Raw genomic sequence first — 18,242 nt, 5'->3', positions numbered from 1 at the left:
ATTTCCAAAATTACCCACCTGCCCCATTGATCCTCCTTTTTTTAGCACCTCTATCTCCCTCCGTCTTCCTAATACGGCCACCCCCCTGTGTTTAGTTGCTTGCTTTGTTCTTGCCAGAACGTCAAATCCTAGTTGGTCAAGAAGGTACCCCTTGGAATCTTCTGCATGTGTTTCCTGGAGGCAGACCAGGTCTAACCGTAATGTTCTAAATAAAGCCGCCACTTTCAACCTCTTTCCAGCATCGTTAAGGCCACTTACATTAATAGTAGCTATCCTACAACTCATTAAAATACCTGGAAGGGTTTGCCCATACTATTGTACTGATTATATATCTAGGGTAGATCAACACCCCTCCTACGTATTGCTGCGTTCAGTGATGATTGTGTTAATAATTGTATCGATTGTCTTGCTTGTATCCCTTGTGCGCTAACATGAGTCACTCTGTGCTTCCTTAAGTTTCCTGTCCCTTTTTTTTGTCTTTTTCCCCCCCTCTTACCCCCTAATAGCCCCATCCCACCCATCCTGACTCCTTCTCCCCCCCTCCACCCCCCCTCTTACTGGCAAATAGGTCAAGGAGACCTATGTGTAGCCGCTCTGGTTCGTGATGATCGCTCCCCTCTCTCCCTCCACCCAGGTTTTAACCTATATCTTGTGTACCCCCATTACCCCCGCCATCAAATTTCATACCGTGACTTTCTTACCCTTCTTATCTTAGTGAGCTGACTGCTTTAACCAGAAAAGAACAAAAACCCCACAAAATATACAACCTACTCCTTGTCTTGCCTCTCCTTTACAGCGTCTTGTATTATTTCGCATTGTACATAGTATATAGTACATAGAGTGTTCTAAAGTGCCTCAGCCTCCTTTCTGACTCTTAACTTCTTCCAAGAATTGCTGGGCCTTGATTTGAGATAAAAAAAATCTTGTTCTTCCCCTTATGACTATCTTCAGCCTAGCTGGGAACAGTAAAAATACTTCTGCACCTAAAGACTGGAAGGGCTTAATAAGTTGCCTGAGGCGCCATCTTCTCTCGACGGTAACGTGGCAAAAGTCGGGTCCAGCGAAAAAGGTGGTTGCCTCAAATGTTCTTTTTTTGTCTGGTCTGGCCTTGTCCATAATTTCCTCTCTCAGTAGGTAATTACCTACGTATATCAAGATAGCCCTGGGTAGCGCTAGTTGTCCTGTCTGACCCGCCCCTCTACGATCTTTCCTGACAGTAAAAGGGAATCTGTGTGCCCGTTGAATTTCCTTTTCCCACTCCCACTCAGACTCCGGGAAGGCTCCTTTTAACAGATTGGTCACAAATCGCTTAATGTCCTCCCCTTCAGCCCCTTCTGCCACCCCCAAAATGCGAATGTTATTCCTCCTCTGTCGATTTTCGAAATCCTCCATCTTCCACTGTAGGTCGGTTGCCAACTTCTCTTGCTCCCCCTTGAAGTCTTGCCATGCCCCCACCTCGTCTTCGAGTTTCCCAGTTCTCTCCTCCACCTCAGTGACTCTTTCTGCTAGCCCATCATATAGTTTATTAGCTTTCCTGAGAGAGTTCTGGATTTTTTTTGAGGTTTGTCTTGCCCTGCGGCTTTCTGTTCTAGCTTCCCCTTGCATTTGTTTAAGAGTGTTAAAAATCAATTCAAAGGGGGCCTGGCTCTGCTGGGGGGTAAGAGTATTTGCCTCATCAGGGGATTTATTGTCTTCCGGGTAGGTCTGTAAGGTTGCAGAATAATCCCATGTTAATTTCTCACCCCCTACTGCGGGCAATCCTATATCCGCACCTCGCCTTCTCCCCTTAAGGTGCTTCTTTTTCTGCGTGCTCTCTTTCCTAAAAGTACTTGATCCAGAGTCCGAATCCTCATCATCCACTTCCTCACACCCTTCCGAGTCAGCATCACTTGTCTGGGTAGTATCAGTGTCTTCATCCACTGAGTAGAAAAGATCCCCTTCCAATGAGCCACCTTCCTTCCTCTCCGGCCCCCCAGGCCGAATGGTACCCTTCAAGGGCTCTCTTCTAGCTGCCAAGTTAGTAATACTCCCCCAACTACTTCCAGCCTTTTGATTTTTACCCAGCTCAGCCTCTACCTGCATTAGTGCCTCCAGCATATCCGCACTACCTGCAGTCCCGCTGATTTTGGGTGTAGACTTCTCGTGACTCTGAGGGGCTTTTTCGGGATCTTCCAGATATTCCCCCGCAGAGTCAGGCAACAGGACTCCCTTGGCCATGCTGCCAGCTCCATTCTCGCCGCTGTTCTCTGTCCCGGCTGAATCCGATGGTTGCCTAGCAACCACTCTCTCTGCGCTGAGAGCGTCTACCGCTGCGTCCTCGAGGACGTTCCTGAAGTCTGCTTCACTTGACTGGATGTGGACCCGGGGGCTGAAGGACTCCAGCAAGGTAGGCTGCCTTAGAGCAGAATCTTTCCCTCTGCTCGGCCCGCTCTGACCGCTCTGCCCGCTCTGCACGCTTCTCTGCTTCCCCGAAGATTCCGTTGCATTAAGGCTCACCATTTCCCTCTCGGGCGGCTCAGCCCTCGCTGGGTTTACCGGATTGACAGCAGTAGCTGGCTTCGTGCGGGTTTCTGTTTTTTTTGCTTTCTGGGCTGGGGCCGGGGTGACAGTTTTTCAGACAGCTCCGGGTCCTCGCTGTTGAACGCCGAGAATCTCTGTCCTATTCCCGGAGTCATTGTTCTTTTTCTCAGCTTGCTGCCTCGTAGCGCTGACTGTCTTGTCCTTGTCTTTGTCTTTTTCTTTGTCCATTCTTGGCTGACGGGCCGGCATTCTCCAAATCTGTGACCGGACCTCTACTGTGAGGCTGTGTATTTTTAGCCAGAGCCAGTTAGCTCTAGCTTTCATTGTTGGGTGTACCTTCCAGATGCTGCTCCACCTCGTGCCCACCTAAGCAGCCAACTCCATAGGTGGTGGGGGTCTATCAAGGGGTAGTTATGCCTCTTGCTCCATAGAACTGGGTGGCGTGAGGAGAGAGGTTAGGAGCGACTCCTCACCACAACCTCTCGGCGGCCATCTTGCCTCCCACTGGCGCAGGTATAATATGGCGCTTGGGTTTACAAGTGACGCATCTGCCTAGAAGCTTCACTTTGTAAATAGGGCGCAACATGGTGCATTTGTTACGCCACTGGTAAAAGTGATGCAAGGCCTCATAAATAAGGCCCTCAATCTTTATGAATTCATAGTTTCTTTATCACATACTTTACACTTGGGAAATTCTGAATAGCTTTAACAAAGAATAAGGATGTTGAAAGGCAAAGGCTTACCAATTAACTTACCAGAAGACTCCCAATGGAAACATGCACCGGCCATTTGATCCTCTACAGTAGTTTTGGGAGTAGATGTATGGATCTCCAAGAGAAGAGACATCTCCTTTTCAGTCATGCTTATTATACCTTCTTCCTCAAATGCTAGCTAAGTGAGTGCTGGAGCAGGCCCCTCCATCAGCACCATGAAAGCTCTTGTGTGCTTAGGCCTGATGTTTTGTGCAATATGCGGAATACAGGTACTCAAACAAAAACAACCTTTAAAGTCAGATCTTTAGTCATACCCTGGCAAAAGTATACCTGTTGCTATCTTTTTACAGACAAACTGGGAGGGGTGGGTAGAAACACAGAACATTGGGGGTGGATACTTGAGGGAGAAAGCATTACAGAAGGGAGAGAGCAAGAAAACACATGGGCGGCTGAATAAAAAATAAAAAAATACCCTAACTATGAGCAGTGAAAGTATACAAGTCAGCCATTCGAAGGGATGGTAAAGAGACTATACTCCTGCGGAGGGACAAACACATGAAGAGGAAGGCTGGCCATCGAGTAGGAAGCAAGCTTGATAGAGTGAAAATAAGCCAACCAAGGGTAAGCAATGGCAAGCTCCAAGCTCAATGTAGGCTTGTAATATGGTCCACAAGAGGATATTGCTTACAAAAAACAAAAAAGACCTATTCGGAGTGTGTTTCTACCTTTTTGACAAGTTTCGTGTAATGCCATTCTGTGTTTTTTCTAATTAAAAAAAAACATTGCAACTATAAATGGCCAATTACTGTGCTGTTTGAGCACTGTGGACATGGAGGCAGGTGCACCCACCTCTCGTACCAACACTTAAGGGGAATATGTTCCATCCCACTCTGCCCAAGGCTGGTTGGGGTGCTTATTAATCCATGACAACTCCCTGCCTCACCCAGGGGTGAAGAGGGACTGGGGCAGGTAACAGTTACGCCATCTTCTCCAAGCATACTCCTCCACCGTGTCCAAGGGTTGGCTGTATTTCAGGCCCCATCTCTTGAAATGCCAAAGACGGTGGATGATTTCATGACACTGAGGGTCAGGGCAAGTGTTTGTCAACCAAGCCAACCCCAAAACTTGCCAAAAGGTGAGGCAGGGGGATGAAAATTCCAAATAAAATGATAGGGAAGCTGGTAGCAGCCCTGGTGTCTTCGTCTTCTTTGCCTTAGTTAACTGTTAGGTACGAAGAGGCATGGTGAAGTTAAACAAGGTACTTTATTCCAGTACAAGAGCACCACCAGTACAGGTTTTCTTGCACCGGTCACCTTCCACCAACTCCTGCATCTCGATCACGGCACCGACCAGATGTTCTAGAATGGAACATCGTGATAGAGCCTTGAAGCAATGCTTTTAAACATAAACAAATAACAAGGCAATGCATTTAACCATAAATACATAACACATCTTCCCCCTTTAATAAAAAAATAAACAATAAATAAAAAAAACTAAAGAGAATAATCTCACTCTGCTAACTTGTCTTTGACAAAAACAACAAAATCAGACAGCCATCTGGGTTTCTTACTAGGACGCTTATTCGCTGATTCATTAAACTGACATTCAATAGGTTAATAGCAAACATCAGGAATCAAGTCTCTGTCTGTTTTTTCTTCCTCTAGAAAATCCTGTGGACACACATTTTTAGAATTCATCCCTCCGCATTCATCAAAGTTAAAACCACCATGACGCTCCGCTTCATAAATGTTTTTTTGTCATCTTTAAGAACTGCTATTCTGCTAAGGTTCTTGCCATCTGCAAGTCTTACTGCATATTTTAATACTTCTTTTAATTCAAAAGGACCCATATATTGGCTTTCCCCCTTTCTTACCCTCCATGTTTTTTTTTACCTTTACAAACCTTCCAATACTGATCACTTGATCTCTTTTCGACCTCCCTTTTTTAATCAAAATTCTGTTTGTTGATGTGTGTTCTAGCAATCCTATCCGTAACCATTTCTAAATCTACAGTAGAATAAGTAGACTGGATTAGCCAAGCAGGATTATATTTAGTCCTGGGTAACCTACCTCTCATTATTTCAAAAGGGGAACACCCTGTCATGTAATTTACTGTTGTCCTGTACATCCAGACCGTTTTGAGTATTTGTCTCCCATCTGTCGCTATCAATATCAGCAATTCGTATCGCACTTTTGAGTACCCTATTGAATCTCTCGATAACACCATTACCACTGGGATTATACAAAGAAGTGGTGCAATGTGTAATATCTACTTTTTTAAAAATAACTCTTAGCTTTCCCAGAAAGAACTGCACCCCATTGTCTGTAATGAGACGGACAGGCAAACCTTCTTCTGTGAAAATCTCATTAAGGAACATTAACACTGCATCAGTATCCACCTTCTCTACTACTTTTATAACATGCTACTGCGAAAAAACATCAGGGGCCGCAATGATGAACTTAGAATTGTGACCAATATGGCCCATGATATCCATGGCAATGGTGTCCCAAGGATTCTCTGGAATGACGTGATCTCCCATGTTAGACTTTAAAGTTTTAAGAGACTTATCAAAATTTGCACAAACAACATAATTTCTGACTAGACGGTCCACAAAAATGTCCACACGGGGCCACCAGAACCCTCTTTTTACAGGTTGCTTAGTTCTGATAATACCACTGTGTCCTTCATGACCATGTTGGACCATTCTGCGTCTTAAACCAGTAGGGGGCATAACTCTGTTGCCTCTTCTGATAACACCCTCAGTACAAGACAACTCATTACGTATCTCCCAGAAAACACCTGAGTTCCGGTCCAAATAAATTCTTCTTGTGCCACCCACACATGATAAATCTTTCTACATCCTGTAGCACTTTGTCCTTTGCGAATTCCTCACTCCAAACCTTTTTGTCAATAGGCATGGTACCTTCATCATGCACTAATGCTATTTGAAACTCATCCCATTCATTACAAATGTCTTCCTTGATAGGTAAGGGCATCCTGGACAAAAATCAGCTGTGACATTGTCTTTTCCTGGCACATACACTATGTTGTAAATAAAATGTTGTAACCTCATAGACATTCTAGCAATATGTGTAGAAGCCTTGATCATACCCTCTGTGGTTAGCAAGCGTACTAAGAGTTTATGGTCGCTCCTTATAATACATTCCTTGCACCAAATGAAGACTCTGGAATTTTCTAGCGCCGACACACATGCAAGGGTTTCCCTTTCAATTGTAGAGTATTTTTCCTTTTTAGATGTAAGTGCCTTGGACGCATGTGCTATAATGTTCTCATTCCCACATCCAGACCTTTGCGCCATCACAGCACCCAAACCTTTAGAACTCACATCAGTGGTAATGATGCATGTGAGTCGAGGACCAAAACTACAGAGTGCTGTCACTTCACAAATTGCTTTTTTCACATCTTGAAATTCTTTTTCACACCCATCATACCAAACAAATTTGTTCTTGTTCTTTACCAATTGTCTAATGCTAAGTGTTCTTTTTTTTTCGAATAGAGTTTTACGTAGAGCAAACTAGACCCGAAGGTATCAGAGCCCTTTACATGAGCACAAGTTGCGTTACACAAGGACACATTAATTTTTTTTTGTTAGGCATGGGGAGATTAAGTGATTTGCCCAGAATCACAGAATGTTTAGCGTCGTTGGCGATGCTCGGACCTGGTTCCCTAGCCATTTTCACTCACCACCCTAAGAACTTTTTCTAATATGTCATCGTGCTCTTGTTGTTCAGCCCCAAAAACCAGGATATCATCCTGAAAGCATACAGCGTTTTTCCAATCTCCAAACAGGTTGTGCATAATACACTGGAAGACGGCTGCTGCGGATGCCAAACTGAATGGCATTCTATTATAACGGTAACAGCCAAAAGATGTGATTAAGGCAGTGAGATTGTTGCATTTCTCATGTAATTCAATTTGATGAGTAGAAGAGCACCACCGGTACACGTCTTCTTGCTCCAGTCACCTCCCACCAACCTCTACATCTCCATCACGGCACCGACCTGATATTCTTGAATGGAACATCGTGATCGAGCCGTGAGGCAATGCATTTAAACATAAAAAAATAACAAGGCAATGCATTTAAACGTAAATACATAACAGAAAGACAGGACAGGAGTAGCTGGAAGCTGCCCTGGTTCTCCTCGGAAGACAAAATATTGTTGGGCACCAAGGACCAGGGCAGTTGGCAGATGTCACAGCACCCCGATTGCAAAAATCGCAGTCACCCTTCACCCGCCAAAACAAGGAGGTGAGTCTGGAACTGCTGAAAGCTGCCCATGTACCCTGTGTGCAAATTGTGAACATGGCAGCCCTTCTGACCCTTCAGGGGGCACCCAACCCTTCAGGGGGCCTGCATTCAGCTAAAAGCCTATGATGTTTGCTGAGATATTGGGGACTTGGTGAACTCTGATCACATTCTGGAGGGGGACCCATCACTTTGCATTATGCCACTGAGCTGAAATACATTTCTCTGCAAAAGCAGACACCCAGCTCACCACTGTCAGCTCATCGAGCCTTCTTCACCCTAAAAAATGAGGATAGATGGCACCCAGCACAGCTGATGACTGCCCTGACACACTCTTCACAATAGTGAATAGGGTGCTGTGGTATGTGTTGGGAAAAATACAAGAAAAACTCCAAGGCTGAGAAGTTTCCAAGAAACAAAATGTTTATTCCATGAAAAGGATCCACAACGGCCTCCCTACTTAACAGCCTCTCCGGTCTCTTCAACTTACAGTTGAGCATCTCAACATTCCCCAATGGAACATTCTAAGCTCCATTACATAAAAAAACACACTGAGCAAACACCATAATGCTTATATACTACAGGCGCCAAGGTGAGGGCCAGTGAAGAGCACTGCCCCAATTGGCGTAGCCCACACCGCTCTGGCTGCTGACTCAGCGCCATGTTCACAAGTGCAAACATGTCACAAGCCACAAGCCAACTGGCAAGGCCTCTCCCTGCCTCAACAAGGTAAAGGTGAAGTACTTCCCACTCTGAAATGGTACTGCCTTTACCTTTATATTCAACCACTTCTGTGCAAATGTAACTTTAACTCCCACCCTAGTCATAAAATACTACCAAAGTCCTAGGTGTTTTCCCTAACACCACTTTATACAATGTGAAAACCAACATCTATCAGGGTTGCACGTACATTGGAGTTGTCTAGCGCATTTAAAAAGTATTCTGCATTATATTATCTCACCTCCTAACTAGGCCTGAGCGTAATTCATGGAGTGCAACTCTGCTAACTCCGTTAAGTGCCAGACAAACTCTGACGCGCCCCGCGGAGTTCTGCCAGTGGTGGAGTCTGTTAAGACACGCTGCTCGCACGCCAGTAGTTTGTCCTGCGCTGTAAACTCAACGTGAACAGCACTGCACAGGGTGCCAAAGGGCGCTGCTGCCTTCTGCCGCCTTAGTAAACATTCTACTCGCGCATCAATTTCTCCACTGTGAGCAGAAGATTTCTCAGCACACGCAGTGGTGACCTACCATGACTGCCCGCATTGAGAAATCTCGCCAGGTGCAAGTTTTTAACTTAACCTTTGGCGAGCCGTTCGAGAGAAAAAACTTCGCTCAGCATTACTATGCAGTTTTATGGAACTCTGCACTCTGCGCGGAGTGTGCAAATCCCACCAACTCTGCTTGTGGAGCGGAGTTCTTCAACCACCCTACTCGTAACAACAAACCAGCCAATGCTACCCTAAATGGCAGACGCTTTCACCTTCAAGTGGTGGGAAAAGGGTGTCCTAGGCAATAAGGCAGAAAACGAGAATGGGATCTTCTAAATCCACTTTGGGTAGCAAAAGACATCCATAATTTAGGTCCGCTAGATCCTGAGGTCCCTTGGCCCGGACCACTGCATCAGCTGCATTAATAATAAGAAGGCCCCTGACAAAGTACCTCACAAATAATTCCATAATCAATATTCCAGTTCAGTGTCACTCCAGTTCCTTAATCATTCATTTATACAAATGCAAACTCTTAAATACTTACCCACACACTTACTTAATCTCTCATTTACTTATAATTTCCACCTGTCAAAGGTGATGGTTTGACAGGTAGTTAAGAGTAAGCATGATTGGCATAGTTGAATACAAAGTGAAGATAGTACCTTAACTTTTTGATTTCAAGTTGTTTAAGGTTTATGCCCCTATTAACACCCTATAAAACCAAACTTGACTTTTACAGAATTTATTTTCAGGGAAAGATGGATATGGATATCTATTTTGTGTAACTCAGCTTTCTACACTTTCTCTTGTCTCTTCTCAGTCATAGGTCTTGCATCTACTCAAGCCCACCGTGGTCTGGACTTCCTTCACTGGATTTCTTGGTTGTCAGTAGACCACCGTGTCTGGAATGGAAGCTGCTAGCAATGACGGGCTAGAGGAGACCAAGCGGCAGCCAGAGAATGAAGGCCCTGGACGACTAGCAACTCAGTGTGGAGTCCCGGGCATAGCTCTGAAAAAGGACCTCAATGATAGCTCCACTACAACTGGAGCTCCTTTCAGGGCCCCATGCCCACTTTCAACCAGGTGATATGGCCCCATGAATACAGGTAGAGGTCCCCAAGCTTCAGTATGGATCATGCTTAGGAATATGGAAAAATGATTCTTGATGGTAGGCAGCAGAACGTGAGCATCATTTGAAGTATTCGGAAAGTCCTGGAATGGTAATGGAGAGTTGAGGTCAGACACTACACTTTGGCGACATTATCCCCGGATGAAATGAGCTGGAGTAAATTGTGTATGATATTGGCCAGCAGGTAGTGGGAGTGAGGGGAATTTATAAGGTATTTATTGAATTCAGAGGGAAAATGCAGAGGTTTTCAGACAGCCTTATATAGCGTCGGACAATGGCCAGGGTGCCTTAGAGTGAGTGTGGTGGGTCACAGATGCAAGCTGTGTCTGTTGGAGAATGAACTATTGGCGTAGGTAATAGTGCACATCAGCAAGGGGCTTCAGCATTTGAAATTATTCCTAATATTTATTTAAGACATTTTAGGGTGAACTCATTAACTGATACTCAATTATTTGTTCCATAAAAAGTGACTTGGTCCAAGCACGACAAAAACACCAACCCTTTTTACTAGCTTGGCTTTTCAAGGTACAAAACAGTGGTCAGAAATGAGTCGCTGCCACACAAACATCCAGACACATCTAGTGACGGAAAAGACCTATACATTGATGTAAATCATGCCCGAGGACCTATGGCGAGTAATGACCAGGGAGTCTTTCTTTGATAAATGAGATCCATAAAGATCCAAAAGCAAGGCCCTCAATACGCTGAAGGAATTGATTCAGTGGATGCTATGATCTTATGTTGCAGGCTGACATAAATTAAATATAGTTTATGGCAACATGTATTCTATTTTGTTATGTATCTCTGAAAATGTTAATAAAAGTATACATAAAAAAATACAATTTAAGGTTGGGTGGCAGAGAGAAGGTGATCAATTGTTATGTGCATTAAAACATCATTCACCACTTATTTATAGTGACTGTCCCAGTAGCAGCTCTGTACTAAGGCTTTTCATCCCAGAAGATGCAGTCGGAGTCACTGAGTATACACATTTTCAGTGAAGTGCGGGGATTTTGGCATCAGTAATTCCAAGCAAGGGCTTGAATAATGTCATAATCACTCTGAAGGCAATTTTACTTCAGCGAGATATTGGCAGTTAAAGGCAGACTTGTTGCAAGGAGTTTCAGTAATCCTGAAATGTTTTGTCCTGTTTACATCTTGTAGGTATGAATTCAATACCATGTTTTGAAAATTATGAAGCATGGGGCTTTACCAAGACAAAACAATATCAAATACATGGCAATTAAACTTTGAAAAGTAAACAATTGATGTATACGTGGGGTACGGCAACTCAATATCTACTCTAAAACCATCTTTTGAGGACCTCAAAAATCTTGTAGGAATAGTATTGAAGATACGTGCAATGTTTTTTCTTGTTGACAATAATTTTATTGCTAAAATAGTAGCGTACCAACATGTTGTGGAATATAAAAGAATTTATATAATAGGATTTGTGTTTTTTAGATTGTTTTAAATGTAGATATAATTTTATTTAATTTAGTTATTTACTTTAATTGTCTTTTTCATGTCCTTTTTGTGCTCTTTTTTGTTTTGGGATTTGTGAGAGTCGTTTTTACAAATATTAATAATTTTAATAGCATTTGTTATTTATGTTTCATTTGTTTATTAAATATCTTTGTGTTCTAAATTTGTTAACAGTTTCCTATTTATTTAAATTTTCTTTTAATTTTGGATTTTATTTAATTTAAAGGATTGTGGAAAGTATAATGATTTGGATGGCTAATGTTTAATAATTAACATCAAATTATTAATCTTATAAACTAGGGGGGTCATTAGGATGGCGGACGGACTTTGTCCGTTCGCCATCCTGTCGTGGGCAGGGACCGTCCGCCATAAGGGCGGAGGTCCCGTGCCTCGAATTAGGATGCACCCGTCACAGTGGTGGGTGCATCCCGCATTTTTAACATTGCGGCGGCGGTGCTGAAAGCACCGTCCGCCGCAATGCCAAAAATGCATGTTGTGCGTTTCAAAGCACAACATGACAGGCACCCCACGGTGCCTGCCATGTTGTACTTTGAAACGCAGGGGGGTACCATAGGTACCCCCATGTGCACCCCCCACCCCCCTTCACCATGGGGGCCCGCAACAGGCCCCCAAACCGCCACCATATTAGACCTTTTCCGCCACGGTCTTCCCGTCCGCCGCGGACCCCCCAGCCATCCTAATGTGGAGGGGGGTCATTTCTGTGAGGATGGCGGACGGATTGCCCCCACCGGGCCGGCGGTGGCTACCGCTAGCCTAACGGGGGCAATCCATCCGCCATACTTATCGACCCCTAGGTGTATTATTTGCAGTGTAAATACATATTTGAATTTATGTAACTGTTCTGAAAATATATATAAAATAAAGTATTGTGGTTTATTAATTTGTACATTTACTCGTTTTTTACGTTATTTTCACCTGGTTATTGGTTCTATTGGGTGATTGAGTCATAGTGTTTTATATCTGGGCTTTTTAATTTAAACACACATATATGTCAGGGTTAATGTGTTTATAAAATATTGTTTGTGGAATTAATTTCCTATTAGAGACTTAAGTGGGGCTTAAGTATTAATTTTAATTTATAAATCAAATAAAAATATATATAAAAAATTGAAAACTGTTTATTCTCGTTCATATTTTAGTAGCATTTCTGTGCATCTTTAAAATTTTTGGTTTATATTTTCTTTGATGTTAGTTTATTTATGAACCCCATGAACCGATTAATTGTAACAATAAATTAGATATATTGGTTGATAATAACATTGAATTGAATATTATTTTAAATGTGTTTTTTCTCAAAACATTTGTAATAAATTTAATGTATTGAAGTTATAATTTGTATGTGAATTAACCAATATGTACATGTTCTTCAATGGTTATGGGATTGAAAGTAGAATATTAAATCTAACCCCAATTAATAAATGAACTTTTCTCATGTGGAAATAAAATTTGACCCCAGACTTCTAGAAAAAGCAAGACACTTAGGGGGTGAAGGGGTGAGGAGCAACACAGAGAATGTGGGAGGTGTACAGTGACAGTCAGAGAGAGGCGTAAGAAACAACAAATGAGCTGGGAGGGAGGAACAATATGGAAAACTGAGAAATTTCAGTGGGGAAGCAGCACAAGAGAGAAAGTAAGAAAACACACGCACTCTAACAAAGTGCTAAAAGAACATGCTTTCACAGCAACCCCATATGTAATCGCGGTGACAGCAGGACGGCGTGGTGAAAGAGGACGTCACGTCACAACCCCTGGGCACCCAAGTCAGGATTTAAAGGCGCAGGTACCGGCCAATTGGATGAGTGAGCCAGTAGGACACCATGCAAGTTAAAGGGACGATCTGAAAGCCACATAGAATGTTTTAAAAGTTGGGTTGGGCGAGCCACTCAGAACAAAAGAAAGGCAAGTGTCCACCATTGTTAAAGTTAAAGCACGGCATGGCGCCCTGCAAAAAAAGATTGTGTTTTAAAAGTTGAGTTCCGCGAGTCACGCAGATCAAAAAAATGTGTGCATGCACCATGTTAAAGATGAAGCACGTTGTGCAGCACTGTAAAAATAAAACATACCCTGTTTTGATGCAGGCACTCTTACTGAGCAGCACATTGCTAAGCAACTGAACCAAAAAAAAAAAAAAATCAAATTACAGGAACACCGTGTCGTTGGAAGTGCGTAGCTGTCATGCCTTCAACGCCAGCTATGATGAAGTCATTAAGAAACTGTAAATAAAACATACCGAGCACAGTCACTTGTAACAGGGACAGTCCTCATGGGAGGTTACAACAGTAGAAAAGGAGGGATTTAGGAGGGACTACTAAAGAAATTAACCAATGAAAAAGAAGCATTTCCAAAAGACCGTCAAAGGAGCCAATTAAAAACATGGGCGGAAATGGTTGGTGCCTAGGGGAGACCTAAAACATCACAGTTAGTTTCTTCTAGTGCCTCCAACCTGTCAATGTCATGTTACAGAATGATTATTTCAAGCCACTCTTTGACATGAGCCAAGCTCCTTACTGGCTGTTCACCTTTTCATTTTTATTTACCTGAATTAGAATTGTTTACAGTTGGTCTGCATTAGTAAAAGGGCCGTTCTCTTATAGAGCTCTTCTATAGAGCCCTTTACTGAATGCAAGTTACATGAAAGAAAATATATTTTAACTTTCACAAAGTCCATCAATATCTCAGTCAAACTAGAAACAATTTTTATGATTTCCATTGTTCACCTACAGCTATTTTTCCATTTTCACAGGCCCTGACGCCAACAATACTTTACTGCAAAGTGTCTGCATTGAAAGTTTGCTCTTTCACTAAAAGCTTAAACATCAAGGGGTTGCCTTTACTCCCAAGATTGTGTATGCTGTCAACAGGTTTGATAGTACTTTCTGGACAACGCAGCAAAATTTTGCATACAACGTACTTCACTGTCACAATTATACAATTTATCAATGTTAATATTTGTTGAGTTACAGATGATGATAAGTCCAATTGGTATTTTTTAACTGCTTACTGCACTGGAGAGATAGATATAAGGATATTCAAGTTCACAGGAAAGCTGGTGTGTGTGGAGGTGATCACTACAACCAAGCAAAACCAACTTGAATCTGGCAGGAAGCAGGATTTCAGATAAAGTGGCCATCTTGGATTGGAATTGTATAAAAGGAGATTGAAGTCAGAGTTCCAGTGCTTCCCAAAGCAGTTCGTGTTTGCAGTTGTCAGAGGATCTTCACAGAGCGAGTGTCTTGCTGTAGGAGCATCCAATTGCAACTTTTGACTTCCTACTTTTTGCACTAAATTGCTTAATTTAAAATCCGACTTCACCATAAGACTTTTCATTTTAATTCCAAAGACACGAAACATTAACTGGTTACCTGCTCCCATTTGCAATCACAGCTCATTAAACGTGGTAATGTAATTCTAGTGTTAGTCTACGGGAGAGGTAGCCCTTGCAGTAGTTAAAAACGAATTTAAGAGTCTTTCACTACCAGGACATGTAATGTATTGCACCCTGCCCTGTGGACTGTTTAGGGCCTACCCTAGGAGGGCCCTATATTTATGAAAAATGAAGGTTTGGGCCTGGCCACAGGTTTATCTTGTCAGGTCTGAATGGCAGGTGAAGACTGCACACACAGGCTCTGCAATAGCAGGTCTGAGACATGTTTAAAGGACTACTTAAGAAGTGGCACAATACTTGCTGCAGGCCCATTTGTAGCATTTAGTTTACAGGCCCTGGGTACATGTAGTACCACTTTTACCCAGGGGCTTATAAGAAAATTAAATATGCAGATTGGGGATAAGCTAATGCTACCATGTTTTAACTAGCTCCCTCTCTGTCCTTTGGAGACACCACCGGCACTGGCATCAGTTAAGACTGACACCAGTGTTCTAGTACATCCACACACAGACATACTTGTGATTTAAAGGCTGTTTCCCGATTTTTCCTGCATACTACATTTCAAAACTGCAGCTAACCACGGGGTTATAGAAACATCATGTAAACGGTTCTACCAGGTACTTTAGAGCTGTGGAGCATTCCACACCACGCTTTTTATAGTGGAAAGCAGTTGATGAAGCTTAAGTGGGCAGATATCATTGAGAAAGTGAAAGCGCACATCAGATGGGCTTCCTTGACATTATTAACCAAAAAAGGCAAAACAACGCAACTTTATAATCCTAGAGATGGTCAGACAATAGGTGCCCCATTTTACCTGAGAAATCACTGAACACTGATCTCCAACTAAATCTTACCAATCCCATCCCCACCTCTCAATCTAACCAGGTCCGACTATGCTTAGCTTCCGAGATTGGATGCTTTCACTTCAGGGTGGTATATCTGTAGGTAACCCCTTCACACCTAACTTGTTTTACTTATTGAGCTATTTGCTCTTATGCTCTTGTTTTGGAAGGAATGTTATTGCTGTCTCGTCAGTGATACCACCTCATTAAGCAGAGGGTTAGAGTGATTTCTGCACATGGCTAGGTAGAGCAGACTTAAAAGCCACAGTCAGTCCCACTTTGTGCGCTGCCACATTGAATAGAATCTGGAATGTCATATCAGTGGAGGCACAACCAACAAAATAGCCTTCATTAATCAGGATTTTCACCCCAAGTAATGCTGAATTTGAAACTTTTCTCCCACTTTTGTGGCAGTCAGTGGTTACTAGGCAGTATCCATGACATTCTAAAGTGGTAAGTAATAATGCACACCTATTGATTGAATAACTCACTCACCATAATGAAGGCAAGAGGTCAATGCTTACACTCAGACATTTTTGATAACGCACTCCTCTTATTAGGGCATGCAAGATAAAGAACATGACTGAAAACCAGAAAGTTCTAGCACCATCTTAAGAATCCATATGACCGACCTATACCTCTCTCTCTCACTTTCATGCCTCTCTATTCCCATGCATGTGGCACTGAATACATTTCACCACAAATTGTTTCCAAACCTCTTCCCCATCAGAAATACAAGATGAAAACATCTACCCTTGAACCAATCATCATTCATATGTCTCCCCATAGCCTTCTTTGGTGGGGCGGAGGGGGTAACAGCCCTGTCCTAGTAACTGCCAAGATTTCAGATTGTTTATGTGTGACATTTCTTTGGTTTCAGTGTGCATATGAGTGACAGTCGAATGTTAAATGTGTGACAGTTAGAGTGGCACTTGTGCATAAATCATAGCAGTAGCCAGTATTTGAATGACTGTGAATTTTCTTTTTAGGGCCGGACTGGCTACCGGGCAGTTTGGAATGCTGCTGAGCTGGGGGCTGATTTCGTTCATGGAGACCTGCGTTTGCTAAACGAAATTCGTTTTTTTTAATTATTTCGAAGCACATGCATGTCTCTATGAACGAAATCCGTCCCCACCGCAGTGAAATCAGCCCCCAGCTCGGCTGCATTCCAAACTGCCCGGTAGTCAGTCCGACCCTGATTCTGTTTCTGTATTCAGACATGTCACAATGCAATGAAGATATGCCAAAAACTGGCCAAACCTAGATGCTTTGCTTTTGCTAGATAACACTAACACTAAACGATCAATGAGCAGTGATGATGATTTTGTCAGTGGCGGCTGGCAATTTTAGGAGGGTGGCCGCAGACGGGACAAACGCACACATACACACTCACTCACACCAATATGTTCACACACACGTGAACACACACACTTGCACAACACTCATTACAAAATATTCAAACACACATGAACAAAACATTCATTAAAAAAATCACTCTAACCTGCAGCTCTGCCTCAGAGGTCCTGGGAGGGTTGGGACTACTGCCTTCCCTCATTGGTTGACCTTAGCTCAGCCAATGAAGGAATGCAGTAGTTCCATGCTTTGGAGGCCCTAGGAGGGTTGGGACTGCTACCTTCCCTCATTGGCTGATTTAAGGTCACCCAATGAGGGAAGGCAGCAGTCCCAACTTCATCACAGAGTGGGATGTGGTCAGTGAGATTGCTGACCCCACCCCACGCTGTGATGAAGTGTCACTGATTGACACTCGGCTCTGGGTGCTTCAGGACTTAAAACTGAAACACCCAGGAAAGAGGGAATGAGTGATGCTACCCCTCATCACTGAGGGGAGGCCTCAAGGACCTCTGCTGAGCGGAGGAGGTCACGCCCACAGGACCAATTTTTTCTGCAGTTTCTCACGCTGTAAGCCACTTACACCTTTTTTTTCCTTACATCTGTTCGAAATCCTGCATCTGCATATGTAACACATCATGCCCTTCATCATCACTACTGCCTTCGCCCTGTTTTTCAGCATTACTTCCTTGTGCCACACCCTTCGGCATTCTCACTCACCCTTCTCCCTCTCGCTCTCCTCACCTATAAATACAGCAGTATTTACACAGCGGTATATCTCCTTCACATAAAATAAGTATTTCAATTGTCACATGTGACAATTGGTCTACGCACTCTGCAGGTAAGCTACAGATTGTATGAGGGAGCAGGCGAAATAACTTTGTGACCTACAGAGAGGCACTCCGAGAAAAGGACACTAACTTCAGCCTCAGCTCCAGAGGTATCAGTCGTGTGCTGTCATGCAACCCACCTATAATCTGAACTCTTCCTTTGCCCAGAGGCAACTCCGTACACAGTATGCTGTACGAGAAAAAACTACCAAAACACAACATCTGGGAAAAGGGTGAACTCTTGGGAAATGCAGGATCAGGTAAAATGTGAAATGTAGACAGGAACTGCATCACTTATGTGGATTACCATAAGGGAATTAAAGTGAAAACGTAAGGCTCAAAGAGGAGTTAAATATAAGTTTATTCTTCGAGTGCAGTACAGGACCACAGGTCCTTTCAATACAACTCCAACCCGTAACTGCCCTTGTGTTGCGCTCTGTCAGTAACGCCAGAATTTGGAACACCAACCAAGAGTAAACAAGACCCACGAAC

General features: G+C 43.2%; 1 protein-coding gene across 1 annotated transcript in view; it reads left to right on the top strand.

Annotated features, from left to right (window-relative positions):
• LOC144755295 (uncharacterized) overlaps window positions 1–10,619 on the top strand; it is a 68,492-nt gene extending 57,873 nt beyond the window's left edge. The window contains exon 3 of the mRNA XM_078644083.1: window positions 9,529–10,619. Coding sequence (XP_078500209.1) covers window positions 9,529–9,534 — 6 coding nt within the window. The 3' untranslated portion in view covers window positions 9,535–10,619. The remainder of the gene's footprint in view (window positions 1–9,528) is intronic.
• Window positions 10,620–18,242: the final 7,623 nt, after the last annotated feature.

The sequence above is a fragment of the Lissotriton helveticus genome, chromosome 5_1, assembly GCF_964261635.1.
Source record: "Lissotriton helveticus chromosome 5_1, aLisHel1.1, whole genome shotgun sequence".
In the NCBI taxonomy this organism is placed as follows: domain Eukaryota; kingdom Metazoa; phylum Chordata; class Amphibia; order Caudata; family Salamandridae; genus Lissotriton; species Lissotriton helveticus.
This window is presented reverse-complemented; position numbering and strand designations above follow the sequence as displayed.